This window comes from Anabrus simplex, chromosome 2 (genome assembly GCF_040414725.1).
Source record: "Anabrus simplex isolate iqAnaSimp1 chromosome 2, ASM4041472v1, whole genome shotgun sequence".
Taxonomy (NCBI): Eukaryota; Metazoa; Arthropoda; class Insecta; order Orthoptera; family Tettigoniidae; genus Anabrus; species Anabrus simplex.
In genome coordinates this window covers 558,681,477-558,704,427 of record NC_090266.1, presented here as the reverse complement: position 1 = coordinate 558,704,427, position 22,951 = coordinate 558,681,477, and the positions used below count along the sequence as shown (strand labels likewise).

General features: G+C 38.0%; 1 protein-coding gene across 2 annotated transcripts in view; it reads right to left on the bottom strand.

Moving 5' to 3' along the window:
- Positions 1-22,951, bottom strand: part of LOC136864224 (F-box only protein 30) — a 199,263-nt gene that overhangs the window by 41,975 nt on the left and 134,337 nt on the right. For both annotated transcript variants that reach the window (XM_067140946.2, XM_067140947.2), the window contains one exon: positions 540-666. In XM_067140946.2, the coding sequence (XP_066997047.2) occupies positions 540-666 (127 nt within the window). The remainder of the gene's footprint in view (positions 1-539; positions 667-22,951) is intronic.

Genomic DNA, 22,951 nt, shown 5'->3' with positions numbered 1-22,951 from the left:
GCATATATGACTCCTGAAAATATTGATACTGGCAGAAACAACGAGCAATTAAAGCAGTATTGTGTAAGGGATATGAAAAGAATATTGTATTATAGTCTGAATTTTCCATCACATTTTGTTTGTAATTTCCAAATTGAGTTTTTCATTGAAACCTTGTAATTATCTTATACCATGCATTTATAACCATGATATACTGTGTATCACAACATGTTGAAGTGAGTTTTCAGTCATATTGCAACTTATCGAACAAATCCAATCAAATTACAAAGTATCCAAACGATATGTTAAAATACGTAGAAATATGTTAACTATTTTTTCTTTAGCTATTTAAAACTGTCTTTGGTATATTAGCAGATAAAGTAAGTCAGCAAAATGTTTGCAAACCTTCATATATCATTTATATCACTTTTTCTCACATCTTGAAAAATATGTTGACAAGGACGTATTGTTTTTTGAAAGCCAGCTCTTCAATTAAAACCTGAATGAATCAGTACAACTGAATAGAGGAAGACAGGAAGACACCAAGTCAAATATCTTACCTTGTGAGCAATATTCCAATTATTTTCCTCCTCTTTATACCAACGCTGCACCACCATACCTCTTTCACTTAATAAAGTGGTACATACTGCACGGAAAGAACGGCAGGTTAAAGCCACATTGCACAGGCTGAAACAAAAATGCTTAAATTGACACATGGCAAAAAAGTAATTCTTTCTATTCTTCTAAGAATGTGCTAAGTGCCATCAAGAGAAAAAAAAAAAAATGCTACACTGCACTGTTAGTACATTACATTTTACTCATTCAATCCACTATGATGACCTGCACCAGTGAATTATCAAAGAAAACTAATAGCAACTACTTGTTAATCACCGTAGAGTTAAATAAAAAAAAATTTAAAAACCCTTGCAAAGAATGGATAAAATGAGCACCATTCAGCAACATCTCCATTTAACATTTCCTATTATTTTATTCTCAAATATTAAAGTGCTCTTTCTGTTCTCATCACTCTGTTGATCAAGAATTATTTATTATTTCCACCAAACATTTTGAACTGCTAACAGGTTTCTAAACTAGAACAGTTTTAACACAATTCTTTTAAGTGGTGTACAAATGATCTAATTGAATAATGGTAACCATGTCAAGTATCTAAAGGCGCAAGTGAATTATAATGTCCAACACCATGAACTGGTGCGAAATGTTCACAAAATTTCAAATACCTGAGGAAATATTAATTCTAAGAAACCCCACCATTATCAGTGCCAAAGAAAGTGCTATTCTCGTCCCAGTAAATCAGGTGTCCACAAAATTCCAAATACCTCAGGAAATATTACTTCTAAAACATGAAACTACCAATAACTACAGAAAATCTAATTTCCAGTCAATTATTTCTTATACAAGCTCTAATAATGGAGACATTAATAACTTTTTTCTTCTTTCGTCTAAAGAACGAATGATGGAGTGAGGGTGTGTGATGCTGATGGTCAGATGAAGACGTGGAGCGATGGACGGATCCCTTGGTGCTGTTCGACGTGGGTGGGCTGTGTGCCAATGCCAGGTTTTGCCCTCTCCCTACCTCATTATTATCATTATCATAATCATAATCATCATCATCATCATCATCCCATATCCAGACATGCAGGTCGCCCATGAGTGTCAAATCTAAAGACCTGCACCAGGCAAGCCCAAAAAGTCGTCGGACACTCCCGGCACTAAAAGACACAACATAGATAGATATAGCTAAATAGTAAATACATTTTTAAAACCTACCGAGCAGAATGGCCAAACTTGTTAACACGCTTAGCTCCTCAACTGAGGTTGGCATCAGAAAGAGCATCCAGTTGTAAAAATATTCCGGTGGTAAAAACATGCCATAGAAATATCATCTCGCCTCATCCCCAATCACATATCAGGAAATGGCACTAAGGGGTAGACATACATACGTTTTTCTAAAACACTGCAGTGCCACTGAAGATGACTTGGCAATTTTGGCCAGAATTTCAGGAAACAGCTTGGCACTAAGAGGTTTAAGAAAAATTAATTTTCTTTTTGCAAGCTGCTTTACGTAGCACCGACACAGTTAGGTCTTTTGGGAGACTATGAGACAGAAAAGGGCTAGGAGAGGAAGAAGCAGCTGTGGCCTTAATTAAGAGTGAACATGGGAAACCACGGAAAACCATCTTCAAGACTGCCGACAGTGGAATTCGAACCCACTGTCTCCCAAATACTGGATACTGGCCACACTTAAGTGAATGCAGCTATCAAGCTCAGTTAACTTTAACTCGATCCATAATATTTGTAATTCAAATAACATGTATTTTCCTATAAGTTCCATTCTAATAACATGTATCTGCAAAATACTTTTAATATTTTATAATATAATGAAGAAAGGTAGTTAATCTTTTGTAGATATGTTCTACTGTAGTAAATAAACTACCACATAAGTGTAAGCAAAATATGAATTAAAAAGGTTTTTGTTATCCTGGAAAATAGGGTGTGATTTGACTTACATGGTATTAGAACTAGGCCATCGATATGTATGCATGGTATTACCTATACTGATATAGAGTCTACCCATGTGGCATCCCACTCCATAGCTCCAAACATCTACAAGTCTGAGTGTGTAGAACGCAGCAAGGAGTAGCTAATTACCCAACTGATCACCTCCCCTGTCACTCTTCATCCTATTTAGATAATAGTAAAATAAACAAACCTGATTATATATATCTTCACTATAGAAACTTATACCTTTCAGCTGAAAGCTGCAAGCCTATGTGAATTAACTGAACATCCCCATAACATTCTTTCAAACTAGTTCTGCAGCACTGCTTAGTTTTGAGTCTCTGATCATTACATCATTAAAAACCCAGTCCTATCATCACCACCTATTAACCTCCACAGCCGAGTCCATTATTCTCATTGGCAATCTATCCTCTTCTATTCGCATCATATAATTCCACTAAAGAAGCTGGTTTATACACACATCTTCATCCAATAAGTTCATTCCTAATTTTGCCCTTATCTCCCCATTCCAAGTACCCTCCTGTCATTGTTCCCATCTGTTTGTACCTGGAATCCGTCTCACTACTTTTATGCCCATTACTTTCAACTTATGAATAAGATTGCCCGAGTCCACCCAGCTCTCTCTACCACACAGTAAAGTCCGCCTGAAAACAGACAGATGAAAGATAATTTCATCTGAGAGTCGGCTGCTATCTTACAGAACACAACTGCAAAGTTTATGGTATTAGCCTTGCTGCAAACTACTATCCAGAGAGAATACATATCCTAACTACTTGAAATGATCCACCTGTTCCAGTCTCATATTTCCTACCTAGCATTCAGTTTTCTTAGGTTTCTTCCCCACTGATATCACCTTGATCTTGGAAAGGCCAATTTTCATATACTCACTGCACCTCCTCTCAAGCTCCAAGATATTACAGTGCAGGCTTTCAGCACAGTCTGCTAAGAAATCTAAGTCAATGGCAAAAGGCCAAACTGCTCACCACATTTCCACCCAACTGAAACTCTCGCTCTCATTTTATACCTTTCAGTAAATGATCCAGGTATATTATGAACAACCAAGGTTCAGCCTTGTCTAACCCCTGTTAACTACTTTGAACCAAGAAATTCTAACATCAATTTTCATTGTAACTCAACTTTCAATGCAATTGCCGTTGAATGTCTGTAACAATCTAACCCCAATCCAATAATTCCCTGTACTTTTACGCACGAATAAAGGAGCGGAGCTGTATGGTAATCTCACTCCTCATCAGGTACACTGAAAAGTGTTGACAACGCTACCACACTTACCGTCAGCCATGAAATACTCGAGCGATGGAACATTTCTCCACTCTTCTAAATCGTCCTTCTGCTACTAATGAAGACTTTCTTCATGAAGTGCCTCAACAGCCCGAACAACCATGAATAGCAGTTCTCCCTACTTACCAAGAATTCAGTGTAGCATTCACTCGACTGAAACTTAGAATGGCACTTGGCCCAGATAACATCCCTCTGGAGTTAATTCACGATGGTAGTCAATCCCTCATTATTCGGATTTTCACTCACATCCTCAAAATTTGGGTAGTTACAGAAGTACCTGGTGAACTACACTAGTGTCCAAACGTTAAGCATAAGTTACGAGTAAGCAGGGCAACAGGAAATAGACAGCAAATCGCACGACATATGCACCTACCAACATTATGTGTTCGCTCTGTATTATAGGAAAGGAGTGTTCCCTGCTTTGACTAGCGGCATAACCGCAAGGTAAACACAGCCAGTGCCTGAGTCCCATATTCCCTCAGTCGTGTTTGCCCTGTTATAGGGTGCGGAGTGTAGCCTCGTGGTGAACATGACAACATAATGGCATGACGACCCAATTTGGACCCCGCTTTGCAGGATAGAACACTCGGCCGCCTGGAAGCAGGCCAGACACAGACCGAAGTCGTCGCACCCTTGAATGTGCCACAAAGTGTCATTTCCAGGCTCTGGAGACGATTTTGAGATGCAGAAGATGTTAGTAGGCCAGTACCAGGCGACCAAGTGTAACCACCCCACAGCAGGACCGATATCTGGTCTTAACCGTCTGACAAAATCGGAGTGCACCTGCAAGACAATTGTCGACGGAGCTTGCAGTCATCTCAGGGGTTGCCGTTTCCCGGCAAACTGTGTACCGGAGGCCCAGAACAGCAGGGCTGTTGGCCCGACGTCCAGCGGTGTGCGTCCCGCTCACTCCAGCACAGAGACGGACCCGTTTACTCTGGAGCCGTCAACATCGAAACTGGACCATGAATGTATGGAGGCATGTGCTCTTCACAGATGAATCCTGCTTCAGTTTGCAAAATAATTCCCGTCGTACATTAATCTGGAGAGAACCGGGTAGCCGATACAACCACAGGAACATCATGGAACGGGGCCAGTATGGTGGTGGTGGCGTCATAGTGTGGAGCGGCATCGTGCTGAATGGCCATACGGTCCCGCACATCTTCGTGGGTGGTCCGAGGAACACTTTTAACGGTCGGAGATACAGGGATGAGGTACTGAGGCCGTATGTTCTAATCTTCTGAGGTGCAGTTGGTCCAGACTTCCTCTTAATGGACGATAATGCCCGACCGCACCGTGCTGCTTTCGTGGATGAATTTCTGGATGGGGAAGACATTCATCTCATTGACTGGCCAGCAAGGTCTGCGGATCTGAATCCTATAGAACATGCCTGGGATGCATTGGGGAGGCGAACTGCATCCCGTCAGCCTCCACCAAGGACCCTCCAAGACCTTCGCATTGCCCTTTCAGAGGAATGGGATCGACTGCCACAAGAGCTCTTGGACCATCTGATGGAGAGCATGCCATGTCGCTGCGAAGCATGTGAGTTGTGGAAGACATTGGCAAGTTTTGTTAGTTGTTGTCAAAGGTGTACCTTAGCTATCAGAACCTTTCTGACACATTTTATGGACAAGTTATGTGACATATGGTGTGTGATTCAGCTTCCGTTTGTTCAACAATCCGTCTGACATTCCTATCAGGCGGTATGGCCTTGTTTAATGAACTTTTGGACACTAGTGTAAAAAATACCAATACCATCACAGTCTTCAAGAAAGGTGATCGCAACGTTTGTGGCAACTACCACAGTATATCACTACTATCTATTGTAGTTATCTCTGAGAGAGAACTCCCAGAGTCTCAGTGTGGGTCTCGAACCACCAGAAGCACAACTAACATGATTTTTTATACAAGACAACTCCAGGAAAATGCAGAGAGCAACAGAATCCTCTCTTTTTAGTCCCTAATGACCTGGAAAAGACATTTGACTCGGTTCTAAGATCTGCTTTGTAGGCGGTGCTGAAACACTGGCTGTCCTCAGCGTTTTGTTCAGCTGGTTCAGGCCCACCGTAATGGCATGACCGGGAAGGTTTGCCATCAGAATAGGACCTCAGATGAATTTCCTATTACTCATGGATTGAAACAAGGCCGTGAGCTTGCTCCAACACTCTTTTCATTATATTTTGGTGCCATGCTATATGAATCATCTACGAACAACCCAGGTGTGGAGGTTACTTAACATTTTGATGAAGGGCTTTTCAACCTAGCTAGACTTTGCTCCAGGAGGCTCGCCCAGGTTACAAATGTACCCAAAATGCTGTATGCAGATGATGCTGCATCCTGTACACTCACACCAGAAGAACTGCAACAGTCAGTTAATTGCTACAAGAGTGCATGTTATTGTTTTGGTCTCAATCTCACCATAAATGTTGAAAAGATCAAGGTCCTGGCTGAACCCTCACCAGACACAACCCTTCCACATTTCAATGTCTCCATCTCAGATATTCCACTGGAGCAGGTAGAGCACTTTTCGTACTTAAGTAGTATCCTATCAAGAATCTTTATTTGCCATTGACCATACACAATGAAATAGGCTTAGTCAACTGATAATGACTTAGTACTTAATATTAACAAAGCTAAACGTACAAACACCTTTTATTAAAACTTAATATTAACATTACGCATTTCTAAGAATTCAGAGGTATTAACCAATCATACAATTTCCTTTTAACCCTAGAACTGCGGACCGTCTTTCTGGAAGACGGGGCACTGTTCCGTCAAGTGCGATCGTCCTTCTGAAGGACGGTGTCGTTCTTCCACCGTAGGTTTATAATTGGTCACCAGATGGCAATAATATAGATACCAGCCAAATACTTATACTTTTATCTTCAATATTCAAAGTCTTTCAAACACAAACATCGGTCTGGACAAGTTTATTTAGCTGTAGAAGTGAAAGTACTTTCACATGTTCTTAGAATCAAGATGGCAACCCGCTTTGTTGACGATTCTGAAATCAAGCGCTCGATTTTCAAAGATCTTAGTGACAATACTGATGGTGACAGTGGTTATTTTCTTAATTCCGACGAGAAAATTATTCCTGAAAATAGTGAAAGTGACAGCGGAGTACAAGATGCCTCGGAAGTAATGGGAATTTCCGATGACCAGAATGCTATTCAAGTCGGTGCAGGTTATATTATTATTGACAGTACGTCAATACTTGAAGAAACCAGCGAAGGGATAAATGTGAACTGTTGATATTTTTGCAGATTGTTATAAGGAATTTGATCACAACACAGGAAATAAGAAATTGACCTAAGAAAAGAAGCTGTAGGTTCAAAATTCGTGAAAAGAACTCAAAATTCGTTTTGATGAAAATTTGAGTTTTATTTTGCAAACGAAATGAAAAGTGGATAACTGTGGAGGAATAAGTAAGAAAATACTTGCTCGTTTCAGAATATCATGTTTCAGACATAAATTATCTATCACAAATTCCTTTATTTGAACAAAATATTTCAACAGTTTCCTTTGTCTAAAAAAAATTTTAATTGCATTTTACGATACTTAGAAATCGTGGCAATATTTTTTGTTATTTGTATTATCTTCATTTTGATCAGTCTTTTAGCTTTCTATTGGTATATAATATGGATTTATTAGGATTAATATACGATTACAGGCATGATTTTATTTTCATGGTGTATGTTGAGAAAAATAACTGCAGCATTTGACAGAAAAACCTGCAGCAGTTCTAGGGTTAAAATTACTTAAAGGAGTGGAGAATGAAATTCTTAACATTAAATTAAAGGAGTGGATCGTGCAGAATGTAGTAATTCATTAAATAATCTCAAACAACCGAATTTATGTGAGTGAGCAGTTTTTGACAGCCTTTGACTTGGGATATCAATGTCTGCTATGCCCATCGTATCGTGAAGGTGAATGTTTTCCTAGTACTGAATTCATTTATGTTGTTTTTAACATGTCAGAAAAACATAAATATACAAATTTATAATTGTCAGTATTTTAAGCATTTTAAGCCCTACACATTGTGCAGTCAACCTTTTCCTGTATTGGAAGAATATTATATACGTAAGAAAAATGCCCCCATAATAACAGCCCATAAGTAATGTGTTACGCAAAGAGACCAAAATATACCATCCTTAGGTAGTTACTGCTAACTAAATTGCTCAATTTCGATATCAAACAGGTCACACTCGTGATATTTATTTACAAACATGATTTATATGTGTTTCCCAGTTCAATTTGGCATCAATATGAAAACCCAAATGTTTGACTGACTTTCAATATCTTTGGATAAACCTAGTGTGAGCAACTGAGTTTTATCCTGATTGCACAAAAGCCTATTGGATGATAACCAATGCACTGCAGGTGCACAAGATTCCTGTGACATCTGACGCAAACCTGAGATTCTCTGGTGTTTTGTAATTAATGTTGTATCGTCCACATAGGTAATAAGAGTATGAACTGCGACATTTTGCAGTAAAGCATTGATTGCCAGAATGAATAAAAATGGACCAAGGACAGAACCCTGTGGCACACCAGTTGTAACTTCAAATTGGAATACTTATTTTCAATTGAGACAAACTGTTATCTACATCAAGGAAAGGACAATATTTCCACCTTTTCAATACTATATATTGTGTGAAAGTTTTACATAACAGTTAAAACTTTTGTACATTCGGTACCGGTTTCGACAGATTCCCTGTCATAGCCAAGAATAATTATACAAAGACAAGTATAGATCATGACTCTTATGGTTTGATTACAATGGTGGATTAAAAATATACATTTTATGTTTAAAATAGTAGATACATACACAAATTGAGGTCAGTAAAATAGGCATATTTCTATAAGGTGTACACCTTAATATTTCTAATTAAAAGGTTAGCTTGTTGATGTAATATATAGTAAAATTTGATTGTAGGCTTAAATCTGTAATATTTTAACTTTTTGACCAGTCGATTCGTTGAAGTCATGTAGCCATGTTTGACACATTAAAAAGGTAAACAAACATTTTGTCAAATGGTGTTCCACATAAAATATGTACAATAAAATTTGATTCGAGCTTCAACTTGGACTCAAGAAAGGAAGAATTATATTAAATGTTCAATGCAAGCAGAAATAGACGAGTTAATTTTTCACTACGTATTGATGTTGATAGTTAGAATGTCCACTGAACAGTTCAATATGTCGACTTGTATTCTGGAATGTTGGTTTACATTATTTTGAGGAAATAGTGATTGAGGTTCTTGCTAAGGTGGTACTTGAAGATCTTGTGTTGTAAGTTGTGAATGCATAAATAGTTTGGAAAGATCCTGATCCAAGTCGGAACCTATAAGAAATAAAACGTGTTTTAAAGTTATATGAGAATCAGAAGGAATTAAAATTCGCGAAATATTAGCGAAATGAAGGACTCACCTCAGGTGCCAAGTTGATAGTAGCTGTATCGAAGAGGAACTAACAGGCTGAATGTGAAGAGATGGACCTCTGAAGGAAGCAAGGAGGGGCGGAGTTACTGAGTAAGGGGAAGAGGAGGCGCGGTGGAGGCGGGACTATAACCGAATGGGCGCGGACGGTGGTAGGAGTAATATGTAAGCGTATTATGGATTGTTTTGAAGATAGATCGATTTTTGGGTATTTTAAGATTGTTCAATATTTTGATAAACGTATCAAATAAAATCGTAGGTTTGTTGGATAAATCATTGAGATTAAAATTTGAATTATGTTACTGATCAAGTGAGATGTAAAATTGTTCAGTGAAATCAAGTATAGGACCTTTATTTATTATTTCAATAATGTCTATATCGTGGTCTATGCCATAAAATTTGTGTTTATAGTCGTGTATATGTTGGCCTACTGCGGAAAATTTTCTGTATTTAATTGCATTTACGTGTTCTGTATATCTAATTTTGAACGATCTACCGGTCTGTCTGAGGTAGGTACTGAGACAGTCGTTACAATGAAATCTATAGATACCTGACTTTTCAAAAGGGTTGGAAGGGTTGATTGAGTTAGAGTTGTGTAGAATGTCTAGGTTTCTATTATTAGTTCTGAAGGAAATGTTAATATTTTGCTTCTTAAATATATTTGTAATATTATGGATATTGCGGTTATAGGTAAAAGTTGAAAAAGTTTTTGATTTAGTAGTTTGTTTTATTAGGTTCGATTTTGGGCGATGTCTGAATTTGTTGATTATATTTTCTATAAAATTCTTATTGCAGCCATTATGAAATGCGATATTGCGTATGGTGTTTAATTCTTTTTAAGGTCTGATTTCGACATAGGAATACTGAATGTTCGGTGTACTACGCTATTGTAGGTAGCCCGTTTATGATTAGGGGGATGAGTAGAGTCCTGTTGTATTGTTGTAGCAGTATGTGTGGGTTTTCTATAAACTTTATATTTAAAGGAAGATTGGACCCTGGTGATAGTGAGATCTAGAAAATTGATGGTATTGTTGACTTCGGATTCTAGTGTGAATTTAATGTCTGTGTCGATAGTGTTAAGATGTGTTAGAGTGATAGCTGCGTCTGTAGTACGTTGGTCCATAATAATAAATACATCATCGATGTACCTGGACCAGAGATGTATGTTGTTAAATGTTGCGTTATTGTCTATTTTTGTATGTTCTAAAAAATCTAGATATATTTCTGCTAAAATGCCGGAGGCTGGTGAACCCATGGCTAGGCAGTCCTGCTTGTATATTATTTTATCGAATGTAAAGTAGTTGTTATTGATTAAAAGCTTCAAGATAGACATAAAGTCAGCTATCTCAAGTTGACTATGGTTGTGTAGATTTTGAGGGATAATATGAAGAAGTTTTTCTGGTTTGATACTAGTGTACATATTAGTGACGTCAAACGAGTGTAAAGAGTGATATGGTTGAAGTGTAAAGTCATCAAGTTGTTTAATAAGTTGAAGTGTATTCTTTATAGATTTCTTGGACTGAAAGGTGTAGTGTTTTTTAAGGAATTGTTGAGTGAATTGTGCTGCTTTTTACAAAGGACTGGCTCTATAGCCCTTTCCTTGATGTAAATCTTGTTTCAATATGGAACCTAAGTATGAAATTCTTAACGTTACACTGTTATCTGTTATTTAAGTCTGACTTAAATACGTGCATTGCGGGATACTCTACACCATACATCTCAAGCTTAGCAAGTAAAATTTTGTGACTGATACAATCAAAAGCTTCAATCAATCAATCAATCAATCAATCAATCAATCAATCAATCAATCAATCAATCAATCAATCAATCAATCAATCAATCAATCAATCAATCACTACTGATCTGCATTTAAGGCAGTCACCCAGGTGGCAGATTCCCTATCTGTTGTTTTCCTAGCCTTTTCTTAAATTATTACAAAGAAATTGGAAATTTATTGAACATCAATCCCTAACTCCCCTTCCTATAAACAAATATTTGCCCCAATTTATCTTCATATTGTGATCTTTCCTACTTTTAAAGACACTACTCAAGCTAATTCATCTACTGATGTCATTTCACGCCATTTTTCCACTGACAGCTCGGAACATAGCACGTAATACCAATATAGTTGGTCCGTTATTGGACATTATGAATATTCCAGTTAACTCATTCCTGGCTTGCCAGTGTTTCACCCCAGTGTGCTACGTAGGGCTCATCAGTTCGTAAATGGCACACCTACCAAGATGCATGGCTAGTGCATACCATGGAGGCCACTGCACAGGCTACTTGGAGCCACAGGCAGTGTCAATGAACTATGAGAGACTTTGTCTCATTCTTCCCATTTTTTGAAAATGCATTTTTGAAAATGCCACATATTTACACATACACATATCCCTTGAAAAATGTACAATAATATTATCCAAGCATGCATTATTAAGTGTAGTTACCTTGTTTGTGCAAGTTAAATAAGGAGTCCTTAGTAGGTTTAGAAAATTTCAAAAAATCTGCCCATCTGAATTTTGCCATCTCTATGTTAAAATCCCCACAAGTTGCAAATTTTGCCTTAAATTTTAAAAAACTTTCCATTACCAATTCCAAATTCTAAAAAAAATACGCACCTGCATTTGGAGATCTATACAGACTAACAATTATCAAATTCTGACCAACCAGCTTCACACAACTAAATTCTCCCTCTAATTCCACACAATACTGACTTAAATCGATCTTTACTGTACCGGGAGGTACACCTCAACCCCACACATTTAAAAGAAGTGCCTTAAGGAACACTATCGAATAAATCTTAAAACAGCTAATGCATAAAGTTGGAACATTAACAAGAAGATGTCACTACTGAAAGACTGAGTAGTGTGTTATTTTAAAGTTTCCTAAACTGATTGGATTTATTTGTTTTGTTTTGGTGTACATCAAGAAGTTTGAACTTTTCTGCATAAATGTCTCTACAAAAAAACTGAGGTCATGCACTCTAGTGCAAAGTGGAATAATTAGTGATTGGAAGAAGTTTTGTATTTATAGGTTTTCTCAACTAAATTAACTTTCATTTATTTTGGTACTTCAAGGTTTGCAACACTTCCTTCTCATCCCGCCCGCCAGCTTTGGAGTCTGGCCAATAAGAAATTTTCTGTATTTATTTTCCAGCCAATCACACGTTTCTTGTTCCTATTTTATCTACCAATAAAAATGAGAGGGTGTGTCCGGATTTAGTCCAGAGCCTTCTTGAACCCTCCCCTCGGGTATACACGCTGAGGCTTTTTCAAGCTACCTTGTCTTATAGATCGTCGACTTATTGATTGTGTGTGTTAAGACAGGTAATGGCCACCAGTTTTACATCTCTGTAGCTATATCCGCAAACTTACTCGAGGGAAAGGTCCTAATTTCTAACTATGTGTAACCATCCGTTTCCAAAAAAAACTACTTGCTAATGTAAAATTTCATAAAGACTTAAACTGTAAATTCGTGGATAGAGAGTGTGTTACCCTCTCGAGATCCCCTTTAATTTGTATTGAGGTGACTACGATTTTGTAACCGTTTTTCTTCCTGTAAAGCATTAATTAACTTTTCTTTCGAGTCACCTAAGTACTGTGGGATTAGCCTCTGCATAAGCGGGCCACAAGCTCAAGTAGGGTTTTAAAACTTGGTTTTTAAGGAGCACAAGTGTACGCCTCCATACATTTTGAGTTTGGGCCAGTAATATTAACCTATTCTTTCTTTTCACAAAGGCTCAGTAGCATGGGTACTAGATACTCCTGTGTAAACCACATAGTATTGTAAAGTGTAGGTTGTGCCGAGAGAGGCCGAGTAATGTAATTCTATCCTTTATGTAAACTTAAAAGAAGAGCATGTAAGCTCTTTTGTTGTTATGTAAGAGATCTCTGTGTACCAATGAATGGGGCCTTTGGAAGGCTGTATTTGTAACCGTTGGAGCAAAGTGCTCTTGAATTGTGCCTTGGGAGATTTCTCTCCTTATCTAACTGAACGCAACATTTGCGACATTGTAAGCTTGTAAATTGGAACTGGAAGCTCAAAACTTTTATACCCAACCCTTGGGTTTCTACTCTTGTTTGCTATTTTGTACCTGACAGTGTGTTCCTTCACATAGTGAAGAATTTTGTTAAGTTTGTGATCTGGAAAGAAATATAACCTTTATTTTAACGTTTTAAATTAATCTTTGATATCATAGATAGACTCATTCAAGCCCATACCTTCTCTCACCCCTCTGTATTCCACGGATAACTCCGGAACATTTATAAATCAGAAACACTAACTAAAATCCCAGCTCCCCTATTTTTCTCATTACTCCTACAAAATATATCTGCAACAGTATATCTACGGGGCACAAAATATTCTACTTCATTTTCAGAAAGCCAATGTTCTGATACACAGATCATGTTAACTTTCTCAGTTTGGCAGAAGTGTTCTAATTCTAACAACGTATTTCTAATGCACTGGATATTCGCTTGCAATAAACTGAAAGATTTACCCTTGCCATCTTTCCTTTGGATGGCATTTACCTCTCGGCAACTACTTTTTGTATCACTCATTATTGATGCAGATTTCTAATCTGACGTTTCGTGTACCAGTAATTTATGAACAGGAGAATAACGTACTTCAGCTTGGGTACTTATTAAAATCTTTGATAATTGTATGATTAAGTGACCGATCTGATTCGGTCACAGATACTAGTTTTGGTTCATGTGGCATATTAAAATTCACATTTTCTAGTTGACTGAGCCAGCTAGTTCTAGTTCTACTAGTTTTCCTCGTCAGCATTATAATCCAATGGTTCATGTGGCATATTAAAATTCACAACATTTGCTAGTTGACTAGCCAGCTAGTTCTAGTTGTTCTAGTTTTCCTCGTCACCATTATAACCCAAGGGAGTTGTATTTTTCACAGTACATATCTTATGATTAATAACATCGAGAACAATATTTGCAATCTTTCGTTTACATGAATTGTTTAGATGAAGGCCATGTTTTGTGTAACAGTGTCTCTCGAAACTGCTGCATTCAATTACCTGAGTATTACAACAGAAAATTACAAATTTTAACAATATCTGTATGAACGTTGTCCACTTCAATGTTCACACACGAGTCTCTACTCAAATCTTGCTTGTGGGACATGTTCACTACAAAGATGTTGGTGTGAGTCAGTTTCACTAGTGCATATTTAAGTTGAGAATTTACATTCTTGGAGTCGTCGTGAGGTACGTTGTTCAAACCAGTGATGATGTATGAACTTTGTCCACTTCAATGTTCACACATGAGTCTCTACTCAAATCATGCCTGTGGGACATGTTCACTACAAAGATTTTGGTGTGAGTCAGTTTCACTAGTGCATATTTAAGTTGAGAATTTACATTCTTGGAGTCGTCATGAGGTACGTTGTTCAAACCAGTGATGATAAGCACTGCATCGCTGCTCCTGAAGTTCCTAGTTGCTTCTTCTGCGTTTTCCAGGACATCGCTGATAGAAGCTCCCAGATTACTTCTCCGGTTGCTGCTATATTTCCATCTTTTATCACTCCTGCAATTCCCCTTCCTTGGTTATCACCAAACACAACTACCTTTGCTGATTTAGGCCTAGCTGGGTCTTGGTTCTGAAATCTAGGCCAAAATTTTAACCTTGGCATGGCAATGGCAAATGTTTTGCAAAGTTCTGCTTTCACGCGCGTGATCACTTTCCTCCTGAATTAGATTATTTAGTGCTGAAAACCTATTTCTGATGTTTATTTCTGGATATTCAGCTGTAGATTTCTTGTTAGCAGTGAGCTGTAATTGTGAGCAAGATGTGGAGAAGGGAATTGGTGCTGCCCATGCAGCGTTTGGACAACTATGACGCTGGGTGTTCAGGATAAAGACCTGATCGTGAACACTAAACTCATGGTGTACAATACTGTCATCATAACAGTGCTATATGCTTGTGAAACTTAGACCTTTTACCAATGTGACTTGAACAAGCTTGAGCACTTCAACCACCAAAAACTTCGATCCATACTTAGGATCAGAAGGGAAGACCATGTCTTCAACATTGCTATTCTTGAGAAAGTGCATAACAAGAGCATAGATTCCTCCATCATTGGTCATCAGCTTAGATGGATTGGCCATGTCTGTCAGCTGGGTGATATCAGATTTCCATGCCAAATCCTGTATAATGAGCTTTGTTCCAGTACCAGACCTCATGGAACCCCTATGAGGTGCTATAAGGACCAGCTTAAGCACACTATGAAAAGGACAGGTCTCACTTCAAAAACCTGGGATACACTTGCTCAGGACCGTTCAGCCTGGTGCTGGACCATCCCCTCTACTGTCAATCTGTTTGAAGGGGAACAATACAGATGTGAAGAGGCCATGAGACATGCACGGAAACTCCATGGAGCAACAAGCACGCCCCCTCCAACAATTCTTTTTGTTCTATGTGGAAGCTTTTTCAATGCAAGGATTGGGCTGTTCGATCATGAAAAGTACAGTACATCCACAGACAGAAGCAAATTTATCGGAAGAAGATAATTATTCAAACGAGTGAAGCCGATGATTATTCAATTTTTTACAACTGGCTTTACGTCGTACTGACAGAGATAGGTCTTATGGCAGCGATGGGATAGGAAAGGGCTAGGAGTGGGAAGGAAGCGGCCATAGCCTAATTAAGGTACAGCCTCAGCATTTGCCAGGTGTGAAAATGGGGAACCGGGGAAAACCATCTTCAGGGCTGCCGACAGTGGGGTTTGAACCCACTATCTCCCGAATGCAAGCTCACAGCTGTGCGCCCCTAACCACATGGCGTGTTATTGCTGTATGGAATGTTGTGTGTAAGGAACCAAAAACAAAAGGTGCAGATTCAATAAGGGTATCATTTTTCGAAGCCAAGCTTGTGAATAGTTGTGTGCTATTAGGAACTTCTTTGAAAAGGAAGAGGCTAATAATGGACCTCTCATTTCAGCTGGTAAAGTTATGGATAGATCTGCTGCACCTGAATTACACAAGAACACAATTGTAAATTATTTGTAAAGAAAAATATAAGAAACGTGAAGAGGGCTGTTCTTCAATGATACTGACAAATCCGAGAATGAACCAGACTTCTATGAAACAGATGACAAATGTAGGCACATTTCAGGAGGAAGCAATTTGCCAACAACAAGATGCACACTGAAGAACTTTGATTCTGATTGAAAGGCCTACCCAAATGGAAAATTTCTTATGGAAAAATGTGATGATGTTGCTCACAGACGCAGATTTTTAAGGATATCAGACATGTGGATTTTAACAGTTTTCTTGGCTGGATTAAACACTTGTCAATACAGGACATTGTCTTAAGAAGGGGTGAACAAACCAGTGATAAGGGATCAACGGAAAGCAAATTAGGAAAAGGAGGAAAGTTTAATGTGAGCCACGCTAATAGTTCAGCACGATTTGTCCAAAACTGCTTATCGTTAATTAAAATAAAACTAACAGGTGACTACCATGAAAATGGACAGAACTCCCCCAGTGAACAGTTTGAAAATTTTCTAGCCTTCAAACATAGTAGCAGATAATGTTCCATACCATTCTGTTATGCATGATAAACCTCTTACCATGGCTTCAAGGAAGTCCAAAATGAATGAATGGCTGTGAAGTCGCAATGATCAGATTCCACAACTTTACAGGATGACGGAACTAAACTAATTGTAGAAAGCTGAATTGAAGGAACTAATTAATAATCATAAACCCCAATTCCCCATGTATGTAACTGATTAAAGTTTCCAAAAACAGGATATCGCATAACTCATTTACCTCCATAACACCTATACTTGAAACCAAGAATAATAACAATAATGTTATTTGCTTTACGTCCCACTAACTACTCTTTTACGGTTTTTGGAGATGCCAAGGTGCCAGAATGTTGTCCCGCAGGAGTTCTTTTACGTGCCGGTAAATCTACTGACATGAGGCTGACGTATTTGAGCATCTTCAAATACCACCGGACTGAACCAGGATCGAACCTGCCAAGTTGGGGTCAGAAGGCCAGCGCCTAAACTGTCTGAGCCACTCAGCCTGGCAAATCCAAGAGTAAATAAAGGCACAAGCAAAGAGGTACGTCAACAGACATAAATGGACATCTACATTGACAAGGCCTGATTACTGCAGGAATGAATAAAGTTGATAGGGTGAAAATTAGCAGAAAGTTGTGCATCACACTAAATATTTAACAGATAATGCTCGGAAAGAAGGACTGTTAGAATAAGCAATTGATAGTGTTATTTCTCTTGGTAAAGACAGCTCTCAAGCTCTTCTGAAGCTTCATGATTTGGAGATTGAAGCTGCTGGCATTACAGAAGACAGAGATATGCGCGTTCGGCTGCTGGTGACTGATTCAAAGGGAGAAAGTATGGCAACAGCATAAAGCAGCTAACAAGTGTGACTGGGAACATCAATTGCAAGGTAATTTCTCACTCACCTTAGTCTTCTACTAAATGCTTCACATCACCTAGAGCATTGCTAACAGAATTCCTCATGCATGTTGCAACGATACTAGTTTCAAAAGCACAGGAAAATATACTTCTATTGGCAGAGTGTACAAGCATATTTGCTTCCTCCATGCCCCAAATTCTGCTCGGTAATACTATGTACACATTAATGACTATACTTATGAACGTAGAATACTTTAGACTATCGCTTTTTGTGTCACAGACATAGGAACTGTTTAACTGATATCAATGGAAGTTAGGTGAATGATCAATTAAATCCTAAATCTAATGGAAATAAACATTTAACCATAAAATCAATGGTAGTTACAATTATTTGTTAAAAAACACCCGGACAGCTCCGGAAAATTAGCTGATGAAGTAATAATAATTTCGTGTGGCTATTTATAGCCGAGTGCAGCCCTTGTAAGGCAGACCCTCCGATGAGGGTGGGCGGCATCTGCCATGTGTTGGTAACTGCGTGTTATTGTGATGGAGGATAGTGTTGTATGGTGTGTGAGTTGCAGGGATGTTGGGGACAGCACAAACACCCAGACCCCGGGCCATTGGAATTAACCAATGAAGGTTAAAATCCCCGACCCGGCCGGGAATCGAACCCGAGACCCTTTGAACCGAAGGCCAGTACGCTGACCATTCAGCCAACGAGTCGGACAGCTGATGAAGTAGTATGACCTTAATTATGCACTGAAGAAATATGTCGCCGTTTTGTTGTTTGAGTCATCAGTCCATAAGACTGGTTTGATGCAGCTCTCCATGCTACCCATTCCTGTGCTAACCTTTTCATTTCGACGTAACTACTGCATCCTAGATCTGCTCTAATCTGCCTGTCATATTCATACCTTGGTCTACCCCTACCGTTCTTACCGCCTAAACTTCGTTCAAAAACCAACTGACCAAGCCCTGGATGTCTTAAGATGTGTCCTATCATTCTATCTCTTCTTCTCGTCAAATTTAGCCAAATCGATCTCATCTCACCAATTCGATTCAATATCTCTTCATTCGTGATTCAATCTATCTATCTCACCTTCAGCATTCTTCTGTAAAACCACATTTCAAAAGCTTCTATTCTCTTTCTTTCCGAGCTAGTTATCGTCCATGTTTCACTTCCATACAATGCCACGCTCTAGGTGAAAGTCTTCAGAAACATCTTTCTAATTCCTATATCAATGTTTGAAGTGAAGAAATTCCTTTTCTTAAGAAAGGTTCCTTGCTTGTGCTAGTCTGCATTTTATGTCCCCCTTACTTCTGCCATTGTTAGTTATTTTACTACCCAAGTAACAATTCATCTACTTCCTTTAAAACTTCATTTCCTAATCTAATATTTCCTGCATCACCTGCCTTCATTCGACTGCACTCCATTACTTTTGTTTGAGACTTTATTTTCATCTTGTACTTCTTACCCAAGACTTCGTCCATACCAATCAGCAACTTCTCGAGATCTTCTGCAGTCTCAGATAAAATAAAAATATCATCAGCAAATCACAAGATCTTGATTTCCTCTCCTTGGATACATACTAATAAATACAGTATATGCATAGATAATATTAGGGAATTAATATTTCTATGTCATTTATAAAGGAAGGTAAAATGTTGAATAGCATGAAATCTTAGTAATCTTCATATACACGTGCATGCAATTAATATAATATTTTATTACCATGAAGGTCGAACTGCTGGTTTACTGTTCAAAATCACTCATTTTATCATCATGTTGACAGGCTAAGCAACAACAGCAGACATGAGTGATGTTCTGATGTCTTAATTCATCATCCTATCAAATTTTTATTGCAATCAATGCCTTTGATACTCCACGCCCCATTTCAAACTGCAGCAACAAAATTAGAAATTTTGAAGTGCACAAATATTATTTTACGGCAGAATAACTATTATACTTGTAGGATGCTAATTAATTTATTATTTAACCACCTATTAAATACATTATGGTCTTATGCAATTAGGATTTGATCCTTATTACCTTATGAAATGTGAGACTTGTTTCGCCTTTCTAGAAGGCATCTTCAGTCACTGTACCACCTCAAGGTTAAATCAGGCACCTGATTTATAATTAAAATATAATTATTAAGATTTAATATTAACATACATAAGACAGGAGCAGTATGAAAATTGAATAACAATTTTTGGTATTATTGTGGATTACAACAATATCAGCTGTTGGCTGCTGATTAATAGTTGTGCTTAGTAGCAGTGGTCTGTTTTGAATTTTTAATATTACAATTTTTCTAACATTCCAGCAATATGAGAATGTTAATTGAGACTTTATTCAGACGTAAAGTCGTAAAAATTGAAAAACTATCTGGTTGAAGTCTTAGGTTCAAGATTATTGGCTTGCAATAAGTAATTGGTGGTTTGACATTTGGCGTAAACCGACAACTTGATTGGAGTATCTTAACTTGTTTACAAACTTAAAATTGGAGCAGTCGAAAAGAAAGAATGAATAAGCAATTTTTGGTACTATTGTGAATAACAACAATAACTGCTGTTAGCTGTTGATAAATAGTTGTGTCAAGGGTACATAGTACAGGGCTTAGTAGCAGTGGTCTATTTTGAGTTTTTACATATTCCATTATTCAGAATGTTAGGAAATACATTCCAGCGATATGAGAATAGTTAATTTGGACCTTATTTGGGAATAATGTCATAAAATTGAAGAAAGAAAACAACAGGTTGAAGTATTTTCGGCTCATGATATTTGCCTTGTAAAAGTAATTGATAATTTAACATTTGGCGTAGTCCATAGCGAAGAGATCAAATGTTAAAGTAAAACAACAAATTGATTGCAGTATCTTGACTTAAAATAAGCCTTCATTAATCTTGTTAGTGAAGTGAAGTTGTAAGTAGCACAGCTTGATGGTGTTGGTGCATGATGAATGCTAGCGTGTTGGTCAAAAGGGACAAATAATTTGTGATGGTGTGAATGCCAAGCATGTGTGGACTGAAAATGAGAAAATTTATTATTAAACTTATTGTTCAAAAGAAGTGAGCTAAGCAGTAAAGATGAGTAAATGTTAATATCACTTACCCCTTAGGCCGCCGAGATGTTATCCATACATGTTGATTGTTGTCGGACTAATGAAGATCGCTCGGTTCCTGCTTCTCATATTGTATCCATAAGGTCGTACTGGAGGGGGAGGCGCTTGGGAAGGAGCTATGGGCTTGCTGTCCACGCGCAGAGGAGAGTTGACGGAAACCGGGGAGGTAGAGGGGAGGGGCGTATCTGTCGACGTGTTGGGAGTGTTAGCTGACATGGTATTAGAGATTTAAAAATAGTTATTGTATTGAAAATTCATTTTCTGAAGTAGAATAGGAATTTGATCATAAAGGGGGCTTTTTATATCTAACTAGCTGACGTACCCGTGCTTCGTTACGGAATTTTATGTTGTAATCAGAATTCTAGATTAGGTAGTAGACACGTTGTGAGTAAGATTGTATTAAATCGCATAGCTCTTAACGTTACATTAGAAATGTGACAGGGGTGTCACCAAACATCTTTTCTCATATGAAGACGGGGTTAGGGGATTTTTATTGTAATGGTAGGCCCACTTGCCTACCATCAGTCACAATCAGGTTGGTGAGTTTTCATTATAATGGCTGACACTCACCCTCTATCTGTCTTTTTTTTCATCCTCAGAAAGACTGTCTAAGTGGTTTTCCCAACTGAAATCAACATAGGTCATTACAATGACGTCAATAGGAATGGTGCAATTAAAAGCAATGTTTTCGTATGAAATACTCGATGAAATGAAAAACCACGTATTTTCTCACTTTTAACAAACAGTACTATGCTGTCGATCTAACAGTCCAAAGTTCCAGAGCTGGAATGACCAGGCCGCAGACAACCGTGATCCATGAATGATGGGGTCGAATAGTGGAGAGGCCCAGTGCAAAAACTATGTATGCCCTTTTATTAATCTGTTTCCTAGGAGTATCCGATGAGTCAGAAAATCTCAATTCACTACACCGGGGGGTAGGGGGGGAGGAGCTATCTGATGTGGAGGCAAATTTTTTCCTCCAAGCCAGAGAATAAACCCCTCTTCCCTGCTAATTTGGAATAAAATGAATGTAGAAATTTAATAAAAGGGAAGAGGAAGAAGCTTTTCTTAATAAACGGCTCTTTTCAGGGTTGAATTTTAGTTATTTAGAGAACTGTGAGGCTATAATTTGGAATAAGCTGAAATTGTAATTCTAGACCAGGTCATACTACTACTACTACTACTTACTGAGCCTCTGCCTTAAGTGTGCACATTGCTCATTCCAGTCTGTGCGTCAGAGTAGGGATTGAATAGCAGGAATACTATGATGAACCAGTGTGTTACGTAGTAGCAGTATCAGAAAATGTACAAACCAGAGGAATGGCATGCTAAAGAAGAAAGTTATCCAACCCCCCAGCTATTTCCCACCAATTATTGTCAGGCTGTTATACTCGGTACGCAGCAGTAATCCCATCTATCGGAGTTGAGTGGCAGCACATCAGAATAAACAATGGTCAATTTAATGTTATTATTGATCAATATTACGCGCTTTCAATATTTTAGACCTTCACATTTAGTTACAGTCGGTACGGTAAAACTGAATAAAACATAAATGATCGCAAATTGTATTCTCTATAACTTTTTTATGTAGTACTTTTCAATAGAACCAATAACATAGGTATTTAAAAATTAAACTTTTGATGCCTTCCCCTAAACTACCATTTTATGCTGGGTGAATAAAATTGTTTATAGCTTAGACTGCAGTTTCTTATTCCCCGGCTCTATATACCGATATTCATTAAATTCTGCTTACCTATTTTCTCGTGGCTCGGCGTTGATATGGACTTAGCAACAAAAATACAAATTCATGAATATCTGTGTTATAGCCGGTACGGTAAAAATGTATGACATAAATGATAAGAAATTTAATTCTATATAACTTTAGTTATGTAGTATTTATCGATAGGACCACCAATAATATAAATATTTGAGAATTACATTTTAGACCTTCCCCTAAACTACCATATCACTCAGCATGACTAACATTATTTATAGCCTAGATTGTAGTGGTTCATCCCCCGACTTCACATACCGATTTTCATTAAATTCTCTTCAGCCGTTTTCTCATGATACGCGTACATACATACATACATACATACATACAGACAGAAATTACGGAAAAGTGCATTTCCTTGTTACTGTGGACATGACCGAATGAGAAACACC